Genomic DNA, 22,755 nt, shown 5'->3' on the forward strand with positions numbered 1-22,755 from the left:
ATGTTGGTGTAGCGTATAAAAACATATGAACCCTGATAAATAACTTTTCTTTCAGTGCAATTCTCTATCGCTTACCAACACAAGTGCAGGTTTGGCTTTGGGCATATCTGTTCTAAATACATTTCACACATCATCCGTGTATAATAACAAAAACAACAAATGCATGTTGAACTGTTCGTCCGTCGCGCATTGCAAGTTATGCCGCTTGTGTGTAGGCATTTTTACAAATACTGTTGGATAAACTCTTTGTTCGAACCAAAGCTTTCAAGAACAGTAAAAAAAATATTACGAATCCTTCCAGTACTTATTTGCTTTTATACCCGGGTGCTTCTGCTATTGTTTTGTGTGTATCGTATGCAGGTCTGGCAGATAAATTTAATGAAATATAGGCATAATCCGCACTTTCATTTTAAAAATGTCGGCAAAAAATCGGGAATGTAAAATAAAACTGAGAAGTATGCTTACACATTTTACGTGGACATGTTTATTTTTAATATTCCATAGATTAACATCACTACAAAATTTTGTATTGTGTATGAAAAAACATAAAAAATGGGGACAAGGTTTGTGGAACTTCTGAGGAGTAAATAAAGGCTTTTTATATAAGTATTTGATATTGTTGAAAACCTTAGGACCTTTAGATTGATATTTTAGTAAAATTAAATATTTTTATAAAATTTTGGAACTTCATTTACCTGGTGATTTTCCACGAATAAAAATATAAAATTTGAATTAATGTAAAATTTTAACAATTAAAGATATCATAATTTTTTATTTTCAAATACCGAAATTTCTAAAACGGGGAAAATGTGTTCCAAAAACTGAGTTTTTTTTTTGAAAAGTGCCTACTGTGACGTTATTTACCATGTAATAGTAAAAAGACTTAGTACGTATTTAAAAAACATATGGGTTATACAAATATAGAGCTTTTTCGTGGATCGGTGCTTTGCCTTTTTAGAATTTTTTACTCAAACCGAATTTTTTTTTAAAAAATTGGCCAAGCTAGGATAGGACTATGGGGTGATATGTCCGCTTAAGTGAGCCATATATTTCTTTACACGCTTTTGCATTAAGTTATCTTTCCGGATCATATAAAAATTCTATATATCCCGAAGAAATTGTTTTCTACAAAAGAAAAAATAACCCCTATCGTGAAAAACATGTGAAATTTATGTTCCCATGAAATATCCATTTCCCTCGAAGGGAAAATTGCTATCGTGATATTCTCCTAAACTTTTTATTCACAATAGTTGATTTTGTTCGTAGCAGCTGTTTATTGTTTACAAAATTTCATGTAAAAATTTCACAACATGGGGAATTTTTTCACGTGAACAAAGTTTATGAACGAAAAATGGGAAATGGGAACATATTTCATGTGAAATATTGATTCGTGATAGGGGTGAATATATGGGCTTTTTGGGAAAAAACGTAAAAAATACAGCCATTTTTACAAGTTCCAACTTTGGATGAGTATAACTTTTTATAGGGAAGAGATAACTTTTAGTATGTTTTTTTATTTTATTTAGAATTTTATCGCTAATATAGCTGATATTTTAAAAATAAATTTTGACCCTCCGTACCACGCCATATATAAAAAAAACATAAAATAATCGAGCAAAATTAAAAAAAATAAATCAATAAACCTGAATATCTCTTCAACTAATAGAGATAACCTACACTTGTAGATCTTTTCAAGGACTATTTATATTCAAAATTTCAGTTCATTCGGATCATAAATGGATTTTTTGCGATTTTTTTTAAAAAAATTGAGACCCGAGGTGACCAACTTTGAGGGGCTACGTACTGGCCCCCATTAACGCTAGGAAGCTGAACAAACGTAAATCAACTCGAAAACACCTCAGCTCAAACCATGTGAAATTTCGTAAACGATATTTTCAACAGAATTTTTAAGTGAGAAAAACAGTGAAAAACATTTGTTGTGTCTGACGAGAACCAAATAAAATCTGCCAAGTGCACAGAGTTTAATCGAAATATCTATCGGATTTAAAGTAGAGTTTCCAAAAAACCGAAGAATTTCAAAACCGCGGTTTCGGGTTTAAAAAATTCAAAACCGATTGGTTTCAGTCGGTTTTAAGATATCAAGTGTTATATATATCAAGTGTTATAGAAACAAAATCAGTTGGTAATATAGGAAAAGCTAACAAATTTAAAATTCAAACTGTTTAAGAGCATAAAGGAAAATTGGTACATTTTCTTTTAATGGTACTTCTTTATTATATTAAATTAGTTAGCTTATATACATTAAAGTTGGCTAATATGCTACTCAGTAAAGAAATAATCAAGAATAGGGGGCTCAATAGTATTACGATTCCAAAAGGAGAACTAAACCAAACTAAGGGGTACTTTTTGAATTTTCTAAAATATTGAACCTATATGATTCTGACTTTAGTGGTACATTTCTTTTGCATTTTCAATAATAATGGGCAAAGAAATATGAAATTGGGCATTCATGATGCAGAGTGGGAATACAAAATGTGGACATTATGGTACTTTTTTAATTCTAATAATACGTTTCGAATGAGCTAGAATCCACATTACAATGAACCAATAAACTTGAAACTAGAGACATGTATCCTGAATTATTATTAATTCTCAAAGGGATACTTAATAGCACTATTTCTTTCTTCAAATTGGGGTGGCGAAGCGCACCGGGTCACCATACTATTATTGGATATCTGAAAATAACTAAGTCTTTGTTAAAAACACTTTGCATTCTTTTTTTAAATTAAATAAACATTCGTTTGAATTTTAATTGTCAGAAAATACTTGGATGAATCTTTGGATGAAAAAGTTTGTTTTCATTTCTAAATTTTTAATTTTTCTACTGAAAATACATTAAAAGTAAAAACCGAATAATAATTGTCGGTTTCGACGGTTTTCGATTAAAACCGAATACGAAACTCTAATTTAAAGTACCATAAGTTGGTACTACTCTTTCACATAGTACTTTATTTAGCTACTGGTCTGAAAAGTTACGAAAATAAGGTCGAAAACAAGAAAAGTATACATGTTACGTAGAGCGTTGTAATGTTACGAAAACTTTAACAACTGTAATGTATGTATGTAATATATAGTACATACAATTGTATATGACGTGAATATCATCTGAAAGTACAATTAGAGATATTTAAGTACAAAATACACCCAAATAACAAATAACATGAAATAGTGAAAAAATGAAAAAGTCGATATAAAAAGAAATGTGGTCACGAACGACCATTTCGATAATGCAGTTAAAACTGTGTTATATTTTGGATGCTAAAAGACAGTTAGAAATGTAACGTCAACGAAAATTAAGATTTCAATATTTCTTTGGAGCCAAATCCATCTACATCATCTACTAGAAGTTCATATTGTAAAAGCTTTTAACATTGTAACATATTGATATTGACCCAATGGAACCAAATGTAAAGAATGTTTTAAAATCGTTAACGCACATAGAGAACACTTTTATGTACTTATTTTCACAAATTCTGAGCAACAATTGCCAGGGACACCATGTGATATGTTTGAAACATGTACCAGGATTTGGTTCCCTCTTTCATCTTGATCAATTTTAAGAATCCTGCTAGCAGTATAGCATGTATTTATTAATGTAATCGCCTATATGTGTGTATGTATGTATGTATGTATTTGTATATTACATCGAAATATAAAAAAAGATAATATGTATAAAGCAATTTCCATACCGCTTGATTGCATCGAATTAAAAAAAAATAAATAAAATAAAAACAACCACAGCCATACAACCGCGAAAACCAACCTAACCATACAATATCATATCATATACTACAAGAAACTCTAAATGGAAATTAAAGTGGAAAAAATTTTTAGAGAAAAAAAAAAAGAAATAATCCCTGAAATGCAAACGCCTGAATCAAAAGTTTTTTTTTTTTTTTTTAAAAAAAACAGCACACAATAATCATGAGCATACATACAGACAGACAGACATACTTACTCACAGAGAGACAGAAACAAACAGCCGGCCAAACAGACAAAAGAAAATAACCAGTAAATAACGACGCATCTGCAGTACCAGTAACAATCAGTGGCAATGGCATTGGCAACACCAACGCTTAAACAACCTTTAACAACAACTACAAGAAAACCATAACAACCAAGCCAAACACCAAACAATAACACTTTTTACCACACCACCATCATCCCATCCATGTCATGACATGCCGTCTATAATGCACCACATTTCTAGCAGAGCATACCTTTGGAGCACTGAGGAACAATGCCTAGATTCTAGGCATTGTTTTGTTATAAATTCGCTATTTTTTCCATCATTCCGTTCTTCTTTTTTTTTCATATACTTTTGTTGTTTTATTCTCCTTATGACTGTTGCAACAAGATCACTATCATTACCAGTGCTGCCAGATGAATTTGCGAAAAATCGTCAATATCCCCATAAAATTCATATATCAAAAACATTGCTGAAAATTGCATTATATGCTGAAGAAATTTTTTCGAAATTGGAAAAGCTCCTGTAGAATTTCCACGTTTTATTTCCGTGATTAGATTCAGGGCTGTCAGATGTGGCGATTTCTCGCCAAACGTGGAAAAATTTTCAATTGGCGACATGCCGATTTACAGACTAGTTGTCGATTTATTTGGCGTTTTTAGACAAATTATTTGTTTTTCTTGAAATATTTTTTTTTGATATTTATTAACCCAATAGTTAATAAAATTAATCATTTATAATCTGATCATATGTATGCAGGTAGCATACATGATCAAATAGTTTCAACAATATTAATTTTTTCTTCTAAAATGTTTAAGCCGTAATTTTTAAGTAATAATGGAAATATTGATAACTTAATATGCTCATTAAAATTGGTTATTGGTTCGACGGATTCGTTGGAATCAGGAATCTATCGATTTTGACACATAAATGCAATGAAATTACAAAATATAAAAATTTTAAAAGAAAATAGTTTTTTGTACTTAAAAAGCTTTTAAAAGAAATGCTTAAACTGTTACCAGAAAATATAACTCTTTTTAATGAATTTTCAATATTGAAATGAAATCAACATTTTCGGTAGTTCAAAATTCATTAACTTTATTTTTCAATCCAAAAGTATCTGCAGGGGAATATGAATTGCAATGGTCAAAATTAGCATATATCAATTGGACTCAGATCATTAAAGGTTAAATTCCAACAAAATTTGTTAGATTTTTGGCCACAAGTTTACAAATATTGAGATGCATGTGGAACATTTCACTTTAAAGGCTTAGGCCCGTTTTCTCAATGTATCGACAAACTGCCTATTATCGATAAACTATCCGTTAACAATTTTGGTTTTCTCAATATACCAACAAAAAACATTATTTTCAGATCTAATACAATGTATACTTTTGATATCAATTTTATATAAATAACTAATGCACTAGATTTTAACCGAAATAAATTGACTTTATATTACATAAAATTAGTATGTATGTCTTTTACAATAAAAAAACTCCAAAAAATTATTTTGACGATATTTGGCGATTTTTCGTTTAGCTTTTGGCTATGGAGGTAAAAAAATCTGACAACCCTGATTAGATTTCGATTTAAAATCTAAAAATTCTAATTCAAAATCTTAGTATTGCTATTCAATTTTACCAACAAAATGCGGAAATTCTTTAGGTATTTTATAAAATGGTGTAATTTTTTCATAATGCAGAAAATAGGAAAAAAATTGTCAAATCGCTACTTTACTATTAAAAAAAAAATAATAATAAAAAATCGCAAAATCTGGCAGCTATGAATATTACCTATAAAACATTTTCTGTTTCTACGACAAACTCTCTACCATTCATTGTCAGTCAAATTTAAATAAATATGTACATAAATTTGAGAACCATAGTACATACTTGTTTCCCTAACAAGAAAACAAATTGGCTAAAGTACAAAATATAGAATGTTAGTTCACACTTGCCACCAAAAATTTAATTGAAAAATTAGCAAGAGGTGCAATCAATCCGTGGTTAATATTTTTACCGATATTTCGACCAATGCGGTTATTCAAAATGTCATGGAAATATAGAATCTCTTATAGGAGAAAATATGTGCTCAGATGTAATTGGCAGGAATCAGTGTCTCAACTAATGTCAAAATAGATTACAAATCGCCTTAATGGGTAATAGGGAATGTGTTCGAAAAATGACTTCACAAATCTTCTTCTATATATATAAAAATGAAATGGTCCATGTATGTAATGTCATCACGTGAGAACGGCTGGAGCGATTTGGCTGATTTTTTTTTATTCGATTCGAAATTTTCAGGACATGATTTGTAAAGAAAAAAATTCAAAAATTCCGGGTAAAACTCGGACATTTTTTTTTGAGTCCAGTCAACAGTAATAAAAACACCCTAAAGTATGCAGCACAAATTTAGATATTTTATTTGGAAATAAAAAAGAACAGGCAGGTGTATTTGGTTTGAGAAACATGAAGAACTAACATTAGTAAATAGATACCGCACGAAGCCGGATCGGTCAACTAGTGGAAAATAAAAGTTAATGCTAAAAAATGTGTTAACGTCACACTTACTTTAAGAAAATATATGTAGTTGTCAAACAATATCATACAAAACCATGTAAGGACCCACCATTTTGAATCAATAGTGACACATATACAATTGACGTATATTCAAATGTACTGACTCCTTAGGTTCCCTTGTATAAGGTGTTTAAAAAACCAATATGGTCGTATGGTATCCAGCAATGGGGAACAGCATCTTCTCCTAATACCAAAAAGATTCAAAAAATATAGTCAATTCTGTTTGTAATTTCCACTTTTTCATTTCGTACCCATAAAGTATATACAAAATATATATAATCCATAGGTGTAACGAGTTTTATTGCAGGGATTTTCAAAATTGTCGCGTGACAAAAAAAAAAACAAATATATACTACAATGTACTTTAAAATCAGACCACACGCCAGTTACAATTATGTATAAGTTGTAAAGAGATTTTTTGAAAGTGGTGAGCAATTGTGTGAAAGAAATTTAGAATAATAAAGGCCCTAATTCGAGGCGATATTTTTTGGGGTTACTTAAAATAATAAAGTGATCATAATCAAGATTTCGTACTTTTTCTAATATAATGACGACATGTTCCAAATAACATTAAGGTCTACATGGACAACCAGCCAATATATAAAATGAATGAAGCATTGCATCCATTTTTAATCTCTTTCAGAGTCGATTGATCCTTAAGATATATTATCTTTGAGAGATAAAAATATCAGCAGAAATTCTGTGAAAAATACACGAAGTTAGCCAAGAATTGTTTTTTGAATATTCAGTTCCGTTAAATTGTTTAACATGATTATTTTTTTTTTGTTAAGAATTAGTATGCTGACTTCCCAATAATTGAAAAATTCACTGAAATTTATTGTTGGGAGATAAGCTAGTTCCTATGCGCATTTCACTGGTTGCTTAGGCCAGATCATCAGGAAACCTTTTCCCAAAAAACTAAAGATATTATACAAATAAAACACTAGAGTGAATGAGAATTACAGACACTCAAGCTTTATTTGTTAAAATATCAATGCTTTTTTTTTGTTTATTATACGATTGCGAGACGCAGGATTCGGTGAATAAAAGCAGAACATTTTGCAACACAAGTTTCAACTATTAGATTCCATACACAGTGGACGTCAAGTAGTACGAATAACATGTATGTACTACGCATATCCTGTAGTTCACAGCATTTAAAATTTTTATGGAATAAATAAATAAAGTTTTATAATATTTGAAATATATTTTTTCTTGTTTAAAAAATAAAAATAAAATAAATACTCTACTGTCCCCATACATATGTATATGTACATGCGAAGGCGTATTATATTTACAAAGAAAAAAAATATTTTCCAATAGTACGATTTTTTCGGTATTGCGGCTTGATGATATATTGTATAATTTGATGTCCGCTGTATAGTACAAATCATATGAAAAATAGAAAATTTGTATTGATTTAAATTATATATATATATAAATATAGCCAGGTACCTCACTTTGAGGCACCTTTCTCCATTAGATCTAAATTCAAAACTTAAACTAAACTATTTCATCTTCTATAACCATGCGATATTCCTTTGGTATATAAGGTTGGAGAATTTCCAAAATTGCCCGTACAATTTTAAAACTTTAGCCTTATTTGTGTTGAGGACTTTCAAACTTATTTAGAAACTAGTTGACCGCCTCGGCATCGCCCGGTAGCATTTACTAATGTTAGTACTTCAAGTATCTCCAACCCACATATACCTGCCTGTTCTTATTTATTTGCAAATAAAATATCTAAAAAACTTTAGTGAGCTTTTTTATTACAGTTAAAAAAAAAAATTCCCGAGCTTTACCCGGAATTTTTGAATTTCTTTTCTTTACAAACTATCTCCTGAAAATTTCGAATCGAATAAAAAATCAGCCAAATCGCTCCAGCCGTTCTCACGTGATGCCATTACATACATGGACCATTTCATTTTTATATATATAGATGTTTTATTGCAAGTGCAAGTCTTTCCAAAACCAATGATATTTGTAAAGCAGTTTAATAATTACTCTTCAGTTTAATTATTATTTGTTTTAATCATGTTGTGGAAAATATGTAATAAAACAATATTATTCAGCATTCTGAACCGGTTGGTTTAATTGAATCAAATTTCTAAAAAGTTATACTTACGAACAGCATTTTTAAGTGATTTATGCCCTCATGACAACGGACAAAAAATATTTTTAAAAAGATGGAAACAAAATCTTGTTTAATTCCTTTTTCAGTTTTGAACGTTGTTTTTCAGTTTTTTGTTGTTTGTGTTCTGTTCCTGAACTGCTATTGTAAATGTAATTGGTTTTCCTTAAGCAATAAAATCAAGCATTTCGATTTCGTATTATTACTGGGCACCTACACGTTATTGTTCCATTATGATTACTAGTTACTTTTCGTTTGTATGCTCTGGTAGTATGCAGAGTTTGGATGGACGGATGGATTGCTAGATAGACGAAAACATTAATTTACTCTTGATAGTGCAGCCAGCCGCGGTAGTGATGGCGATGGTGGTGGTGGTGGTAGTGGTGTCGTTGATGCTACCAGTAGTACAAAATGATCGAGACCATAACCTTTTCCTTCTTGGTTTGTCTGTCGGTTTTCTTCATTATTTTTTATTTATTTTTTTGGGTTCTCTCTAAAATCGAAGCTTAAAATTATTCAATAATATGTATGCATGGTTGAATCGATCGATGGTAATGTTTTGATATGTATGTTTGCAAATGTGTGTATGTGAGTGAGTGCGTGAACGCGCGAGTGTGCACAACGGCACTAATTGTAAATTTGTTGGATACACATGATCATTTTTGCATTCTTGAGTAATTTGTAATAATTTCCTTAAGGGTCAAGTAAAGCATCCATCCAAGCAACCAACCAACGTTTCAACTAACAATATTGAACACTGCAGATATTATATGTAGCATAGGTATATGTACCTAAGTAAATCCCTGCTGAAATATTTAAATTTATAAAGAACATCAGCAAATGAAGTTTTTTATAGTAACAACACCCCATCCTTTTTTAACACAGCTTCTCAAAGCCAACTCCAATAATAAAAAGTTTAATTGAACTATTCAATCATAGCGATAACATGAAATACTTCATTAGATTTTTTTTTAGATTAATATGAATGCTTTGGAATACATATGAAAATCTTTTGCCCATTTTGAGATTTTAGTACACTCAGATTTTAGACGTTTTATATTTTAGAGCTATCCCTGTTGAGATATATCAACCAATGTAGAAAATATCTGCAAAGAGTAATAGCAGTTTTTCGCCCAAAAGAATACGCAAATTCAACACTTTCTCAATTTTCGGATTCAAAATCGATTATTTTTGGACTCGTAAAAAATTCAGTTTTGAAGCTTTTTTACATGATTTTCTTATTTATAACTAGTTGACCGCCCGGCTTCGCCCGGTAGCTTTTACTAATGTTAGTTCTTCAAGTTTCTCCAACCAACATACGCCTGTTCTCATTTATTTGCAAATAAAATATCTAAATTTGTACTGCATGCTTTAGGGAGCTTTTTTATTACAGTTGACTTTTGGATTAGGGAAAATTCGATATTGCATTTCATTTTATTTGTTGGCTGTTTGTCCATGTAAACCTTATGGTCAATTTAATATTATTTGGAATATGTCGTCATTATATTAGAAAAAGGACGAAATCTTGATCACTTTATTATTTCATCTAACCCCAAAAAATATTCCCTCGGTAAAAAATCGACGTAATAAATTTACGCAAGATTTTGCAGAATACAGAACTATTTATATATTGTAAAATGTCTAAGCATTTAGTAAAAAACTGTTTTGTCAATAAACACTTTTCAATTCAAGCTGAATAACAGGGTTAGTGGGATACTTCTCAAAATAACACTACTATAGTGTTATGGGTTAAAGTTTTTCGCAGTTATGACTGGATATATCGTTAAACATGCTGGGCAAAGCAAAATAAACATGTTTATGTAGTTGGGCATTTTAATTAGTTGGGAATTATGTATTTTTATACCCTTCACCTTCGTGAGAAGGGTATATATAAGTTTGTCATTACGTTTGTAATTTCCACAATATAATTTTCCGACCCTATAAAGTATATATATTCTGGATCCTTATATATAGCGGAATCGATTAAGCAGCCATCAATAATTCTGTCAGACATGCTTTCGAGAAGTTTCCTATTTAAAATCAGCAAAATCGGTCCACAAATGGCAGATATGAGGAAAAAACCAGGACAACCTCGATTTTTTACCTATCTGGATTACTAAGTAATTAATATAGACAATATGGATATCTAATGATAGATATTTCAAAGATCTTTGCAACGACGTATATACGACCATAGTAAGTTGGGCCTACAATGGGTCAAAATTGGAAAAAATATTTTTTAAACCGAATTTTTTTTTCACCAAAAAAAAATATTTTTTATAAAATTTAAAAAAAAAAAAAAATAATTTTTTTAAAAATTAAAAAATTTAAAAAAAATAAATTTTGTTTACATAAAAATATTTAAAACTTGTATTTTGATATATGTATAATTTGATGAAGGGTATATAAGATTCGGCACAGCCGAATATAGCTCTCTTACTTGTTATATAGGATGTATCCCTGGCGTGCAGCCCATACAAAAGTAGATTCTGTGTTACCGAAATTGGTAAAAATCGGATGGATTGTGGTCATATGTTGTTTTTTTTTAGATGTAATTAATGACTGAATCGAAACGAATCGAATTGTCTTTAATCGAGTTGATTTGTAGAAAATAACAGATTTATCTTATTATTATGTTATTTCATTTTTGTTGATATTTTTTTTTGTTCTTAACAATCGTCGTATGCTAAACCATTCATAATCTTTAATGAATAATACTTTTGCCTGTAATTTGATTTAGCTTTTGCTCTTTTCTCGTTTCAATAATAACAAGCGTTTGTAAATCTTGAATTATGGATAAATGCCCGTGTATGTTTTTGCATGACATTGTCTTGTTACTTTCGAGTCCTTTATAAATGACGATGATGGTGATGGTGATGATGATGATGGCAATGGCAAAGTAAGGGTTTAGTGTGTGTGTTTGGCTTTTTTGTTTCTTTGCAATTATCATGTTCGTGGCAATGAGGACAATGGTGAAGGCGATGATGATGATGATTTTTGAAATACATTGTTCAAGCTACATTTATAGCGAGCGACTGGGGCTTGCTTAAAGTGGCTGAATTGTTAGGTCTTATGGGGATACTGTATTCATACATACAAACATAAATACATACATATATAGTTTGTATGAATGTCTATATAGATGTAGGTATGTACGTATTTTTTTTTGTTTTGTTTCCAAGATTACCGCCAATGCCATTATCATTTCAAAGAATTAAATATATGAATGTACGAGCTTTACTCGTTGTTTCAAATTTATGTATGTGTTTGTATGTAAGATCTTTATTATTTTTTATTTTTATTATTATATGCCCGGACACAGCCATAGGTGATGAAGGTGGTGGCGACTGGTGTACTATTTAAGTTTGTCGTTTCATTTGCATTACATATATAATGTCCAATACTCTTCTACCATCCTATTCCTTTCCGTTTCTTTGAATAATTAGGTATTTGGGTCCACGGTTAGAGTGATCCACGAGAGAACAATACATACGAAAACAATCTAAATCATACCTAAAATACTCTTCCAGCTCGACTGCCGTTACCGACATAATCGAAAACCGTTGTCTCTAAAATACCGCTATTCTTTAAATAGCTTAAAAATTGCACAGGGCCACCAAAACTGAATCTGATGAAACGTTTCGAATCGATAACTAACGGCTTTTTAAATTAACCGCAAATAAATTCAGAAATTTCTCATAAGAATTGAAAATTTGTCTACATAGTGGAGAATCAAATTCGACCATGCCGAGTGACCAAAACAAAATTCTCTTGCTATTTTTGTTGCCTTTTGTGTGTTTATCAGAACCATATAAATATGCGCATTGTTAGAAGAATCACTTTTCCTTTTTTTTTGTTTTTTTTTTTGTTCTGTATTGTAAATTGGATGACAAAAAGAAAAACGAAACATTTTCTTAAATAAAATAAAAATCTTTAACCACGTTTTAAGCTTTAAAAAAAGACTTCAGAATTTGTATGATCAATTAATACCAAAAGTACGACTTATGAGAAGTCACACTACACATATATTTATTGAAGAATGTTTTCTTTTGAAAAATGTTTTATTTATAAACATTTTATTCCAGAAAATTTTTAACGGTTCGTTCGTTGTAATAAAATCACCACAATAAGTATTTTTTTACATAGCACAGAAACCAGAATTTAAATAATTAATGAAATATTAATCTCTTTAATATTTTTCATAAAATAATTAGTCACATTGTTTTGTGGATTAACTAAAGTATTACAACAATGAACACCTAAATAATTAAACAATGAGACTACTATCACATTATTAAGGAAAAGTAGTCTAAGAAACTTTGTACAAACATAATTTTGACCAGAATGAATTTCGGAAATCGATCAAATTTTTAATTGATTTTTAGAATTAATGGCCCAACCAATACCTTTGATATTTTCGTTTGTATTTATTTCTCTGACAAATTGACATTTTACTAATATCAGAGATTTCTCTTTGCCAAGAATATGTGCGAAATTAATAGCTAACGCTTTTTTAACTATAGATATTAAGTTATTAAAATAAAAATCTGGATAACCTGATTTCATTTGTCACCCAGTTTTAAAATCTTTAAGTCTATAAGCTATGTTCATCTGTCTGTATGTCTGTTGAAATCAATTTTCTGAAGACCCCAGATATCTTCGGCATCCAAATCTTCAATAATTCTGTCAGACATGCTTTCCTATTTAAAATCAACAAAATCGGTCCACAAATGGTTGAGATATGAGGAAAAAAACCAGGACAACCTCGATGTTTGACCTATTTTTGACCTATATCTGGATTACTAAGTCATTAATATAGACAATATGGATATCTAATGATAGATATTTCAAAGACCTTTTTTTACACAAATTTTTTTTTTCACCAAAAAAAAAATAAAAAAACAAACATTTGTTTTTTAAATTTAAAAAAAAATTTAAAATTTAAAATAACTATTCGAAAAAAATGTTTTCCAACTAATGAACAAAAAACAACTTTGGAAAAAAAATAAATTTTGTTTACCTAGAAATATTTAAAATTTGTATTTTGAAGTATAATTTGGTAAATAGTATATACGATTCGGCACAGCCGAATATAGCTCTCTGACTTGTTTTTTTGTAATTTTGACGAAGCGATAACGAATTATTTCTCAAAATTTAACAATTTTGGACCCAATTCATCTGTTAACTATGACTCATAAATTGTGCTGAAATGGTCTCAGCATTACTCGTTTTGATTTAGACAGCAATACATTTCCAAATATGTTTCATTTGAAACGTAATCATTATTACTTTTGTTAACTAAGAATACATATTTCATAAGGGCGGTAATCACGAGTATTATTTTGGGGGTTTCGTCTTCGTTAAAATAAGAAACATTAGGTCTTTTGCTGGTAGCCCTAGATTTATATGTTACTCGATGCCGGATCTCTAAATATTCTTGCCGATTGGGGCACTTTGGGTCATCAGCTCTATGATTAACATTCCTTAAGTGCTTTTGTTATAACATAGCATAACATACTAAATCATAATCATACTATTTGTCCATACATAGCACAGTTGGTGCATTGTGTGGGACCTTTTTAGTCCTTTAGCGGTTTTCTCCAAACACATAAATATTACAAAAATAAAATTTTAAATTTTCATAATCTCTCTCATTGATACATGCTGACGGTCAAACTCGATCAGATAATGCTCGTCGTCTACACTAGATATTTTTCTTTCAAATTCCTTTACGCTTACAGGTTTTATATTATGTGAGCTGAAAAACTCTTCGCCCATTGTCTTGGTATCCAGTTGTGGTAGGCCAAACCAAACCAATTTAAAATTTTTAGCGTCTCTTAACTCATGAGTATTAAACTAAAATGTTTTGTCTCTAAGGAAACTCAATGAATGCATCATTGTTTGAAATGTGTTGGAACTAGAACTGTGGCCGCCTGAAGTTTTTGGCACCCTGCTTTTTTCCATATTTGTAATAAAATATTTACAAATGTTTTGAGCCATTTATGCTCAAAATTTATTTGTAACAAAATTCAATAAATACTATTCTCAAGGAAAGAAACTCTGAGGCAGGGATGGAAAATTCATTTATATTGTAATTTGTCAATACTTTTTGACATAGAACAAGTGAACAAATACACATATTTTTGGGTGAAACGAATGTGTTGAAACCTGTGGCTATCGTATTTCAAATCTTCTTCTTCGACTTTAATTTTAAATTCAGTTTATTCAATTAACAGAATATTTTTTTAAAACAAAACTTATAAATAATGAATGAAAAGTGTACAGCAGTCTTATAACTATGTATTTGCCATGCAAGAACATTGTAGGTGAAATTTCCAAATTGTATATGAGTCAAGTAGATTGAGCGTAATACAAAATATTCCCCTGAACTTATGTTATAGTTATGTCATAAACATGTCATCTCATAATGATATTTAATTTAAAAAATCAGTGTATTACTGAAGTTTTTCTTGTTAAATTTATAACAAACTGAATTTTTTTAAATAATTATTGTAAACAAAAAATAAAAATTAAATAAAAATTAAAATTTTACTTTTGTTGAGAGTTATAGACAGACAGACAGACTTACCTTCATTTTCTGATTCAATAAAATTGGTAAAACAGGCCGATGACGTCTTATTATCGATTATGTTAGAAGTATGAGTTGGGGTTGAGCTTGTTGGTGTTGTTGAATCGTTGTTGCGTTGAGATTTATTGCACAACTTAAATACATCATCAAGGCTGGGTGTCTCCAGTTGTTCGCTGCGTCTTTGCAAACAAACAAATTGTTCAACTTGCAAATGACGTATACTCTTCACATGTTGTATCATTTCAAGCAATGAATTGGCTTTAAAGTTGCACAGATGACAGAGCAGAGATTTGTTGCAGCGAATGGCTGATGCTGGTTTGGCTGTTGCTGTTACTGCTAATGATGACGATGAAGATAATAATAATGACGATGCATCTGCTGTTGTTGGTGTTGCTGATGATGTTGGTGTACTGCCACCATCTACCAGACTTAGTGGCGCCGTTTCACTGTTAATGTTTGTAGAGGAGTCATCCGCACCACAGCTACTACTACAGGTCTGTTGCTGCTGCTGCTGTTGCAACAAGTAATTCAAGTGTTGGAATATCATTATCATGGTTTCATGCCTCATATGCTGCGTGTGCAGCGACAACTTTTGTATGGAATTTGTGTAGAAATCACAAGAGTTGCATTTGATTTGCACTGTATTGGCACCAATTTGTTGTTGTTGCTGTTGATAGTATTTCAGCTTGTACTCGTTGGATGAACCTCCCTCACGCAAGTGATTGATAAAATTTAATTTCTGCAAATGTTTGTCCGTCTTGCTGTGCAACTGATAGTTGGCTTTAAGGTTGGTTTTGTAGTTACACAAGCGACAAATGTAATTGTTATTTTGAAAGATCATAATGTCGGAAAAGTATGTCGAGCCCGACGAGCTGCTACATGGATTTATAGATATGCTGCTGGCTGTGGGCGACATTGATCTCGTCGAGTTGGCGGTAGGAGTAGTTTGGCGTGAACGATCGATCACCAAGTGCTGATTAAGTTCATCCAGACTGTTTGTGTTGAAATTGCTACAGACCAGACAACTGAATAAAGTGGTCGGCCACAAGTCCGGCTTAATGGGAGGCTCCATATTGCCGGTGGTCAGATCAGACGAGCTTAAATCATTTGATTTTGGCGAATAAGGTGAGGTTGATATTTCACTTGCAGCAGGTGGAGAGGTGGCCTGCAGTTTAATGCCAGCTTTGTTGCCCGACAATAAAGCTGGCGAACTGCCGGGTAGAGGGCTTTGTCCGGGCGCTTGAGTTTGAGCCTGTGCGGCCGCTGCTGCTGCATTTTGGTGCAACAATTGTATCATAAGAGCCTGATTGTATGCCAAATCGGCCATAGCTACTTCAGGCATAAAGTTGTTACCCTGTTGGAGCTGTTGCTGGGTTTGCTGTTGTTGTTGCTGCTGCTGTTGTTGTAAAAATGTCAAAGCCTGAATGTGTTTTATGTTGTTTTGCAACACAGCCATGTTGTGCGTGTGCTTCTCACTGGTCATGTGAATGCGTAAATTTCGCGCCACCGATGTCTCATAACTGCAAATATCACAACGAAATGAGGGCTTTGGCTTATTTGAATTGTTGCCACCCACTCCGCCACTGCTGCCATTGCCCGCTTGTAAACTGGTCGACGAGCTAGCGCAATTTGACGTTGACAAATTGCCAACAATACTGCTACTGTTGACAACATTGCTGTGTGTATGTTGCACTTGCTGTTGTTGTTGTTGTTGCTGCTGCTGATGTTGTTGTTGCTGTTGCTGATGTTGCTGCTGCGAAGCCAAACTGCCCATGGTTGTGGCTAAATTGATCTTTGGTGTCGTATCCAACTTTCCCACACCACCGGTGGCCACTGCCACAGCTGCTGCCACCATATTTTGCGAGCTATTTAACTCTTGCATATTATTTAAATGCTTGTCTGACTGCATATGTATGGAGAGATTACCCTTGGTTGTGGTAGAGTAGTTACAAATTTCGCAGCGATAAGGTTTATAGCCACATGAATATGATTCGCCACGTGCTAATCGTGGATGTTGTTGTCCTATAAAGGGAAGTCGAATAAACATATACATAACGTTTAACAAAATCAAATATTGCATTTATGTACATAAGTATTTCCAATTTTATTTGGTTTTTTGTTTGTAAGATCTAAAATTTTCACACAACGTCTAAACTCTATTTTTGGACTTAAAGAATAATTTAATTCAATGAAAGCACATTTCATAGACCATTTACATGATACCAATATTTCACATGTTACCTTTGAGAGAAATATGAAAAAATATATAAAAACAATTTATCTAGGTCACCAAAAACAAAACTTTTAAGAAACAGTAGCTTAGAATTAATCAAGTTTTTATTTTAGTTGGAAACCGCCACAATTTTATGTACATATATGTATGTGTATATCACCAAATATTCTTCGTATTCATTTGCTTAATTAGTATTACTGTGCTAATTAGTCGTACTAATGATTAAGATTCGTATATTTTGAATACTGAAAAATGGAATACATATTTAACAAACACTTTAAGTACTTTTCCATTACAAAGATGCATTTTTTCAAATTGAAAAAAAATCTATTTCGAAAACAATTTATAAATACATATTTAATAAAAAAATATTAAAGATTTATTAGACTAAAAAGGGTTTCGTTTTTTTTTAATATCTTTCGAATATAGAAACAAAATTATTTTATACTATTTCACAATATAAAACGAATTTTTTTTTGGTTTTAAAATACATTTTTTTGTAACTTAACACATTTAAAATTTTTTCGAACAAATCAACTCAATCTGCATTTTTCTTAACTTCGAATCTTAAATAATATGGAAAAACAATTAATTTTTTAATAACTTCGAACTTTTTCAAACATTTTCAAAAATTAAACAACTTTTATGTTTGTTAGTTTAAATTTTTTTTTTTTAATTTCGAATTTCAAATATTTTCATATTGCAACATATTTCATCGGAAATAAAAACTAATTCCAATTTTTTTTTTATTTAAATCTGACCTCAAAACTTCAAAATCAAATATTCGAACTACCGATTTTTGTTCGAATCTTAATTTTCAATGTTATGTATTTTGTGCAACAATTTCAAATGTTTTAAAAAAATTAAAAACCAAATATTCGAAATATCGAAAACTATTGTAAAAATTTAATTTCTTAAATGTTTTATTTATGTTAATGGTAACAAGAAACTTTCTTTCTTAAAGACACCATAATAAAGATTTAGAATTTTTTCGAAAATATTTATTGTACAGAATGAAATTTAAACTAAAAAATTCAAATTAAAAAAAATTAAATTTTAGCTACTTGCTACTCAGAAGAAAAATTAAAGTACATTACCGAGCATAAAAAACGCAACGCACAGTAGTATTGAAAAAAGGGAAATTAATCTGTAACTTCTAAACGGTTAGATTTGAATTAAATTTAACATATGCAAAGAGAAAGTGTTGTCGAGTTTAAGTATTGTGAATTTGGCCTTATGGGCCCACCATGGGCACGACCAGGGGTCCCCAAATTAGTACACCACCTCGGGGATGTTAAATTTTTAAAACGATTCTACATCTTTGTTTTTGTTCCGATTTCAAAAATATAACATATAGACAGACACATGTTATATTTTTGAAATCTTCTAGCCATGTTTAATAATTATTTTTTAAAAAAATGAAAAGATAGCGAAATGTTATATATTTTTGGGCCGATTTTAATGCAACTTAAGAAAAATATAAAATAAAGTCCAGAATTTAAAATAACAGCACAAAAATGGAAATTAACCCTTAGCAGCACTTGGGGTCCAAATTACACTCAACTTTTAAAATCACGAAAAACACAACAATTTTGACCCCAAGTCCTCTTAAAGGTTAAAATCCATTTTTGCACTGTTGTTGTAAATTGTAGACCCCAGTATATATTTTCCTCAAGTTTCATGAAAATCGGCCCAAAAATATATAACATTTCGCTATCTTTTCATTAGAAATTCCAAATTTTGAAAATTTTTACCTTTGACCTTCACGATTCAAAGGTTATCGTTTTCCGATTTTAGTAAAACTTTCAGAACATATTTAAAATTACAAGGACTATAATATTATGAATAGGTTTTACTTAAAATTTATAACAGTAAGGAAATTGGACTCATTCGCCTAAATATGGACAAAAAATTAGTTTTTCTTGAAAAACGCAAAATTTAAATCGCAGGTTCGGAAAAACTGTAAGAGGTATTGACATAATTTTTTCATATTTTTATTCTCTATTTGGGCTTTACCCAATGTGATGATCGAAAAAATCTGAAATTTGTTTAACAAAATTTTTAAAAGTTTGAAAATGGAGTTTTGAAACTGCCGTTAAAAAAATTTTTTTTTTGGCCATGCCTGCGAATAGGTTAACGGTATCCTACGAAGACAAAAACTCATATACAAGTAAATATGGACATATTTTAAGTAGAAATGAGCTTTTATTTTAATTTTTCTCGAAATATCTAAATTTTTTTCCTAAATTGTTTGTTCAAGTGGCTGAAACACGTTAATGGTCTGGCGAATTTGTACTAACTTTAAAATTTTTTAACCAAATTTTGTCATTTATATCTCATTACAACAATAATTACGTACACATTTCGATTCTTTTGCATGCAATTGCAAAAGTATTTATTTAGTAGCAAAATTTTTTTCAAAATCTGAAAAATTTGCATTTTTCTCTAATTTTGGCGATAATACAGTTTTTGGGTCATTTTGAACCAAAGGAGAAACAGGGTTAACCCTGTTCCAAAATTCCAAAAATTTTTTTTAGTGTAATATTCATTAATATAAATAAATCTACATATTTCTAGAAAACAATGCAGAAAGTTAACGAGTTTCACCTATTTATTCCATATTAACAGTAAAATTTTGCATATATCTGAACTTTGACCTCGATGCGCGTCCAGAAATCGTTGCCCAATTTGGCTCAAATTTTCAGCACTTAACATTTAGGCCTAGTGTCACAATATTCCACCCGGCACTCTTCAAAATTTTAACAAAATTTTTTTTCCATACAACTGATTGTCACTCTAATGTGCATATTACTCTCATTCGGTAATTTCGTTTGCATGTGTGTTTTTAACATGAGTTGATATAATTCTCATTTGGTTAAAAATATTTTTTAAATAAGTAGTTTTGTTTTTGTCAAAGACTTTGCAAAAATTGTATGATGTATGATAAACATCTAAAAACATTAAACATTGTTTTAGATGTTTATTTATTATTATTTTCTTTACTTAGCTTTTTCTTTCCTTATTTGTAGTTTTTTTCTTTATTTTCCTATTTTTGTTTTCTTTATTATTTTGTTTTTGTGATATTATTATTTTTAAAAATTTGTTTATTGGTTCTATACCAATTTAGCTTAAAAATAATTTTTTTGGACCTGACAAAAATTTTACTGTTTTAAACAAATTTTGAAATTGTGTTGTAAATTCAAACAACTTTTTTATTTAATATCATACTTTTTATAAGTGAAAAAATATTGTTTTTTTTTTTCAATTAAATTTTTGCAAAATTTCTTGTTGAATTTACAAATTTTGTGATAGGTCCTAATTCAAACAAAATTTTGTCTGATTGAGCAAATTTCTTGATTGAATCAGAAATTAAATTCTTTCTGTGTACCCTGGAGCATATATAGGGCTCTTTTAGTAACACGTCAAATTTTATACCGATCGGACCAGTCGTTTAGAAATGACAGATTTATTTCCAACAAATTTTGAAAACCGAATTTATTTAGATGTTGAATGCTCCAAAATATATTGCAATTTTTTTACCAAAAAATGGCATACGTTCTCCATCGAGTTTTTGAAACATAATTCAAATTATAAAAAAGAATTTTAAAATTTAATTTAATTACCAAAAAAAGAAGTTTGATTTTAAACTGCCTAAAAATTTAATTGATCTATTGATTAAGATAGTTTGAAAACTTAAGTAAACACATAGTAATTTATTGCAATAATAAAATGAATTGAATCAAACTTAAATCGAAATATAATTCTGTAAAAACCAATTTTAATTGAAACTCTGAAATCAAACCAAACCCAAATATTTTTAAGTGCATATTTTTTGGTTGCCCTGTATTTTTTTTTAGAAAATGTGATTGTAAAATAGTTACATTTTTATTTTACGAAAGAAGAATTTGTTTTGGTTATTTTCAACTAAAAAGTTCATATGCATGTTCAACAAATGATTTGTGGGAAATATTATTTTAAGCTGAAAATGTCTTAATAAAGTTATGATAAATTTTCATATAAATCTTAATGTTTTGGAATGACTTGATTGCGAAGGAACTCATTTATCAAGAACGACGTACTGTCAAAAATTTGCCCCGTAATACACTAAAAAAAAAAATAATCCATTTAATTACGTATTCATCAGCCCAATCAGCAGCTAAAAATGTGTTTAAATTCAAAAAGGGATAATATGTACAAATTTGCATTTTGCACCCTTTTTTATGGTTGTAGTGTGTAAAAACGTGCTTGTGCGACGCGCCTCACATCTGTGCCTGCCCTCCTGGCTTTTCGTTACATCCATGAATATTTAAATTAACACAAATAATTAAAAATAATTCAGATTATACGGAGAGAATACATTTACATATTGTAGTTTTTAAATAAAAAAAAAACCCAAAATAAATGTACGATTGTCCCGGTAGTACATATGAATGTATCTATATGTAGGAAGATTGAACTCACTGAATAGAAAACATATTTGCATGTTTAAACAATTTCTATTGTGGAATTATCATTAATATTTTGTGGGCATATACACCCAAAACACTAATGAAGGAAATTATTTATGCTGATGTTGATGCTGACAATGATGACAATGATAATGTAAATGGTGATTATATTAATGATGTTGTTATTACAAGTATGCAATTTGATTTTAAAATATTATAAAGGGGTAAATGTCAAATGTTGGCGGCTGTTGATTTGTTCAATTTGTTCAACTTAAATTATGATACATATCAGTGATGAAGTAATGTGCCTGTATAAACATCATCATCATCTGTGGAAGTGTGTCACTGGTGTCGGATTATTTGCTGTTATATTTCACATTAGGCATTTATAATTACTACGAGTGGAAATAATATAAGTGACGATTTGTTGGTACGGGAGAATAAAACCATTATTATGTTTAATGACTCGACGAAGACCCAACTGAATAAAGTGTCAAAGTGACAGTCTATCATCATAGATGTTAAATATGTATTTACAATTTATTTTAAACCCAGTCAGAGCTTTATATTCGGATTTGTTGGAAACGGCATTTGAAATATCATCTGTTTGGCTCATGTAAATACAATTGTATACATAAGGGTGGCACCAAAAAATTCATTATAAGAAACCGTTTCTCAAAATGTTTGTCCTGATTTCAATATTTGGTGAGCTGCTGATCAATGCACTATAGGTTAAATGACTACTTTTTCTGTGCAAAATTAATAACTACTACAAAATCATGGT

The 22,755-nt window shown here is 30.3% G+C and overlaps 1 protein-coding gene across 3 annotated transcripts in view; it reads right to left on the reverse strand.

The window, feature by feature from the left end:
- Positions 1-22,755, reverse strand: part of zfh2 (Zn finger homeodomain 2) — a 140,856-nt gene that overhangs the window by 15,190 nt on the left and 102,911 nt on the right. For all 3 annotated transcript variants that reach the window (XM_065514745.1, XM_065514744.1, XM_065514746.1), the window contains one exon: positions 15,291-17,312. In XM_065514745.1, the coding sequence (XP_065370817.1) occupies positions 15,291-17,312 (2,022 nt within the window). The remainder of the gene's footprint in view (positions 1-15,290; positions 17,313-22,755) is intronic.

Source organism: Calliphora vicina, chromosome X, assembly GCF_958450345.1.
Source record: "Calliphora vicina chromosome X, idCalVici1.1, whole genome shotgun sequence".
NCBI classification, from domain to species: Eukaryota; Metazoa; Arthropoda; class Insecta; order Diptera; family Calliphoridae; genus Calliphora; species Calliphora vicina.